Below are 5,348 nucleotides of genomic sequence, written 5' to 3'. Positions count from 1 at the left end.
GTCAGATGTTTGCCCTCTGTGGCTCCTGGATGGAGAGAAAAGAAAGGAAGTCAATCACAAATAATACTTTATATACTGACTGAGTACTTTAATTCTTACTGATGTTTACTTGTTGAGTTTTCTCTGCGCTTCAGAGTAAAAGTCTTCAGTCTCCTGCTTCGCTTCATCCGGACACTTCTTGCAGTGGAGGCCGGTTGGCAGGGTGGGAGGGGGGAGGGGGGAGTGTTTGGGAGCATGGCCGCAGGAGTGTGTGTGTGTGTGTGTGTGAGTGAGTGAGCGTGTGTGAGTGTGAGAGAGTGTGTGTGTCTCACTCGGCTCTGTGCCTCCACGCTGCTCACACCGCGGCTCCTTTACGCGCTGCAGCTCACGGTCGGAGCAGGTCTGTTACCCGGGCACAGCGGCCTGACGCGCGGGGAGGAGCGGAGCTTTGAGCCGCTGTGTGTCCGCGCCGGAGAAGCTCAGACTGCTGCGGGTTTGAGTCCCGAGACCTCTGGGGATCCGAGCGACACCGAGACCCCCGAGTAGGAGAGCGGATAGCGGGGAGGAAGGCGGCGGACGGAGCGCGACTCTCCCGGTTCTCTTCTCCCGGTTCTCTTCTCCCGGGTCTGGGACATTTTAAGCCCCGATTCGCGCTTTGCTGCTCCGCTCTGACGCGAGTTCTGAGCGCAGAGTTGTGAGCGCAGACGGAGGGAGATCGTCGGTCCTCGCAGGGACGCGGAGTGTAAAGATTCAGCATTTTCTTTGCGCGCTTCGCAGTTTTCCACGTTTTTCAGTGAATCGAGTGGAAGAAGCCGCGGCTCCTCATCAGACTGAAGCAGAAACCCGAGTTTCTGTGAAGCAACAGCTGTGATTTCAGCTCCTTCTTCGGAGTTCAGCCCGAGGGTTCGGATCCCGGGCGGAGGACTGTAGTTGGAGCGCGATGCCGCAGGTGGAGATGATGATGGTCCTGCTCCTCTTCCTCATCGTCGGGCTGTGCGTGTACGGCCAGGATCCCGCGTCCAAGGTGGTGTCCGATCGGTACGCCGTCTACTGGAACCGCACCAACCCGAGGTGAGTCACACACCCGGGGTCCCGAACTTCACCGAGACGTGGCGGCGCGCTGCCCGTTCTCAGTGATGTGGTGTTCGGCTGAGTGAGGAGGTCGATCCGCTCTGACCTCCATCATGACGGCCCGTGAACGCAACACGCGTAAAAACATCCAGATTTTGGGGAGAAAAACAAACAGACGCGTTTCTATAAAATGATTCAGTTTATTGTGTTTTTATTGTGTTTAATGTTGTGACCGTCAGTGGGACTCGAACCAACAAATTAATCCTTAAAATCTGAACATCGAGCAGCTAAACAGAGCCGGGATGTGTTCGAGTTCGTGACTTCAGCTGATTGATCAGGCTGAGCTGAATCATCTGACAGAGAGATGAACTTTATTTAGTATTGATACACCACAGAAGCTTTGGGTTGATTATTTACTGCTGATCACTAAATCAGATCCAAAGTCTATCGATCATTAGCAGCTCTTCATTGTTCTTCTTATCTGCTGGCTTCTTCCTCGGGACAGTTTGAGTTTGAGTCTCCGTGTGTCTGCGATGCTGAGGAATGTGTGTGTGTGTGTGTGTGTGTGTGTGCGTGTGTGTGTGTGTGCGTGTGTGTGTGTGTGTGTGTGTGTGTGTCAGGCTGTGGAGCTAAACGCGTTACTGGATGTTCTGGTTCTGAGTCGTGATGATCGTAATGGATCAGAGTTGTTTGGATCTTTACTGCAGCAGATAAACAGATGAGTGTGTGTGTGTCTGTGTGTGTGTGTGTGTCAGAATGTCAGTCTGAGTGAGAAACTGCAGAAACTCCATAATGATCGATCAGCAGGTTTATTGATGGACGTTAAGATGTCACAGCGAGCTTCTGTGATCTGCAGCAGCTTCCGGTTGATTTGTGATTACAGACCTCAGAGTTCCTTCTTCGTCTCCTCCTCTCTCTCTCCTGTGGGATGTGTGTGTGTGTTTAGTTGTCGCTTCACTTTACTGAGGCTCTGCTGGAGTGAATATTTGTGTTATCGATCTGTGATCTATAATCATTTTATGATCTCTCTCTTATTTAAACTTCCTGTCTCAGCTTCTACATTATAGATATTCATAGATTTATTTTAGATTTATTTTAGATTTGTGCATATTGTAGTTAGTGTCTTATTTACTCTACAGTGTGTTCTTTAGTAGAGATGTTTGTATTCATGTAAACTCCATATGGATCTATGGTTCATATTTCCGTTGTCATGGTGAATGCTCGCTCCTCCCTCAGGGACTCTTTGTGGGTGGGAATCATTTACTGTTAGACTCAAACAGGCCTGAGCGTCACGGGGTCTCTGCCCGGGTCCTCCGGGTCGCGTCCCGGCTTTCCCGCTCTTCCCAGCGCGTCCCGGGCAGATGGGAGCAGCTCGGCCTCCTTCCTCCTCCTCCTCCTCCTCCTCCGTGTTGAGTCTGAGCTCAGGTGTGATCTTTACCGTTTGGACTCGATATTTAATATTTGTGTCAATATTTGGATCAGAAACTGATCTGTTTGTTGAGCTTTCATAAGACACAACAGAGCTGTGTGTGTGTGTGTGTGTGTGTGTGTGTGTGTGTGTGTGTGTGTGTGTGTGTGTGGAGGCAGTTTGGTGAACTGACAGGATATTAACACACAGATGCAAATGTTGTGGTGGCATCAAAGGAAGTGGATGGACTTCCTGCTCCTCTGACAGATATGTGAGCACGATAAGATAAAGAAGAAGAAGAAGAAGAATTACTCCGCCTGGATTCAGTCAAAGCATTAACATCACCGTGGAAACACACTGAACGTCCAGCAGGCCCTGTGTGTGTGTGTGTGTGTGTGTGTGTGTGTGTGTGTGTGTGTGTCTCCAGAATCCAAACCAAAGCTTCATTTAGTCCTAAAATATCAAATGAATGATGTCACAGGAAAGATGACAGTTTGATTTAACTGGAAAAGCTTAAACAACTTATTAGACACTGTGTAAAGTACGGAGTGAGTGAAGTCTTCAGTAACACACAGAATCATGGCAGTATCAGAACTTTCCTCTCTCCTTTCCTCCTCACTTCTGTTCTTCCCACGTCGGCTGATAAGATCTCTGGCTGCTCCCTTCGTCTTTTATTGTTTCCTACAAAGCTCTACAAAGCTTCCCAGTTCCCAAGTCTGCTCTCTTGGTTGCCATGCTTCCCCCCATCCAAGTTCCCCCCCCGCCCTCTGGCCCCCCCGTCCCACGCTGGGGCAGACAAAGCGGGGTACACAGGGGTACACAGGGGTACACAGGGGTGTTTGAGCGGCGGCCAGGGCCCAGCGTGGATCTGGATCCTGTGAGAGATCCACACATGCTGAGGTCACACACTCTGCGGCGAGCAGGCGGGTCCCGGCTGCAGCGTCGGGGAGCGGCTCACGGGGGGCCGTTGTCAGGGTCAACACCGGGGCAGGACCGCTGGCCCCGGGGCCCGTGGGGGGGGGGCTCCCCGCCTGGGCTTTGTCCTGGCAGAATGGAGCTCTTAGCTGGAATAAATGAGTAACTCCTAAATGACTCCTTTGACTAAATGTCTCCTTTTCTTATTCACGGCGTTCCTGTAAACCTGAGCCGCTGTGCACTGTAAAAACACACTCACACACACACACACACACACACAGACTCACGCACAGGCACACACACACACACTCCTCAGCAGGTTCAGGTTTAGGGTTCATGTGGTCACGGAAACACGGACGGCTTTGGGAACGTTGTGGAATCTTTATAGGTTGAGTCTGAACTCAGGATCGGGGCGTCGGCCTCGCTGGTGTTGATGTGCGTCACCGTAGTAACGCTCTATAGTCCAGAGGAAACATCAGCGTAAACATCTTTATCATACACATTTAATATAAACCTTAATAACAACGTTTGATCCTGAGGAGCAAAGTAATGTGTGTGTGTGTGTGTGTGTGTGTGTGTGTGTGTGTGTGTGTGTGTGTGTGTGTGTGTGTGTGTGTGTGTGTGTGTGTGTGTGTGTGTGTGTGTGTGTGTGTGTGTGTGTGTGTGTGTGTGTTCCTTCCTGTGGTTTCTTCAGTGTAAGGGTTAAACCCGTGGAGCCGTCGGTAGGTGGAACTTGACGTGCGCGCGTGTGTGTGTGTGTTGTGTGTGTGTGTGTGTGTATGTGTGTAGTGGTTTTACAGTGCATGATGTCATGTCGGGCCCCTGACCTGCAGCTCGACCTGACGGCCCCCGGCTCCCTGCTGTTTAATGTAACGCTGCTCAGCAGAGAGACGCTGGGAAGCTGCAGCGCTCCGGCCCAGATGAGCCCCGCCCCCCTCCTCCTCCTCCTCCTCCTCCTCCTCCTCCTCCTCTCCTCTGGAGCGTCGCTCCACACTCAGACATTCATGGAACTCCCCGCAGGAAGCAAGTCGTGAAAAATGAAAACTTGATGACATTTTCATCTTCTTCTTTTGTTTGTGAGGATTTCTATAGAAGTCACATCAACATCACTCTTCATCTTCATCTTCATCTCAGACTCAACGCTTTGTGAGTCTTCCTGCCTCATGATGGAACGTTTCTCCATCCTGTGTGTGATCAGGTCGTCTCCTCAGGGAGCCGTCACCCGGAGCCACCTCAGCCTAGACCTGCTGGACTCCAGTAGACCTGCTGGACTCCAGTAGACCTGCTGGACTCCAGTAGACCTGCTGGACTCCAGTAGTCCTGCAGTCCTCCCTCCCCCTGCAGGGGAGTTGTGAGGAAGTGAATCCAGATGTTCCTCCTCAGCAGCTCCATGAAGGAGGAAGGTGTTTCCTCGTCGTGTCTCAGCTTCATTAGTGAATTCCCGACTGGTCAGGCGTTTAGCCGCCTCATTACGAGCCGCCCGGGTGGTCATGTGATCCTCGTGGTTTGCAGGTGGGCGTGGCCTCTGGCCCGATGCGTTTATGTGCCGCTGATAGGCAGGACCAGGACCCGGGGGGGCCGTAGCCGCGGGGGGGGGGGGGGGGCTGAGTTCCGTCCTTAAGCTCCCGGGCTGTTTGTGTCTGCGACGCCGTGGAAACCGATACCCCCGCTCATCAAAGCCGCTCATTGGGTGGGACTAACAACCTGACAGCTGGGGGGGGGGGGGGTCCCTGCATTCTGCACCCGGCACCCCAGGGGGTCCCTTAATCCCCGCTAACGCCTGGCTGAAGCTTTCTGCGGCAGATGCAACATATTTCTCTTAAGACAATCAGAGACGCGCTAATGCCTCCGTCATGTTGTCCCGCTAAACGCCGCCGGGACCAAAGCGCCCACTCGCCGCTTCCAGCCGCCAGATGTCGATCGGACTTTGCAGCGACTTCCAGTAAAGTCTGAGCGTTCAGCAGCTGTGAAGGGA

At 52.4% G+C, this 5,348-nt stretch overlaps 1 protein-coding gene across 2 annotated transcripts in view; it reads left to right on the top strand.

The window, feature by feature from the left end:
* Window positions 1-270: 270 nt before the first annotated feature.
* LOC142988315 (ephrin-A5-like) overlaps window positions 271-5,348 on the top strand; it is a 40,509-nt gene continuing 35,431 nt past the window's right edge. For both annotated transcript variants that reach the window (XM_076137444.1, XM_076137443.1), the window contains exon 1: window positions 271-1,050. In XM_076137444.1, the coding sequence (XP_075993559.1) occupies window positions 920-1,050 (131 nt within the window). In that variant the 5' untranslated portion in view covers window positions 271-919. The remainder of the gene's footprint in view (window positions 1,051-5,348) is intronic.

The sequence above is a fragment of the Genypterus blacodes genome, unplaced genomic scaffold (genome assembly GCF_046128005.1).
Source record: "Genypterus blacodes isolate CSIRO-AG114 ecotype Tasmania unplaced genomic scaffold, CSIRO-AGI_Gbla_v1 ptg000315l_1, whole genome shotgun sequence".
Classification (NCBI taxonomy): Eukaryota; Metazoa; Chordata; class Actinopteri; order Ophidiiformes; family Ophidiidae; genus Genypterus; species Genypterus blacodes.
This window is presented reverse-complemented; position numbering and strand designations above follow the sequence as displayed.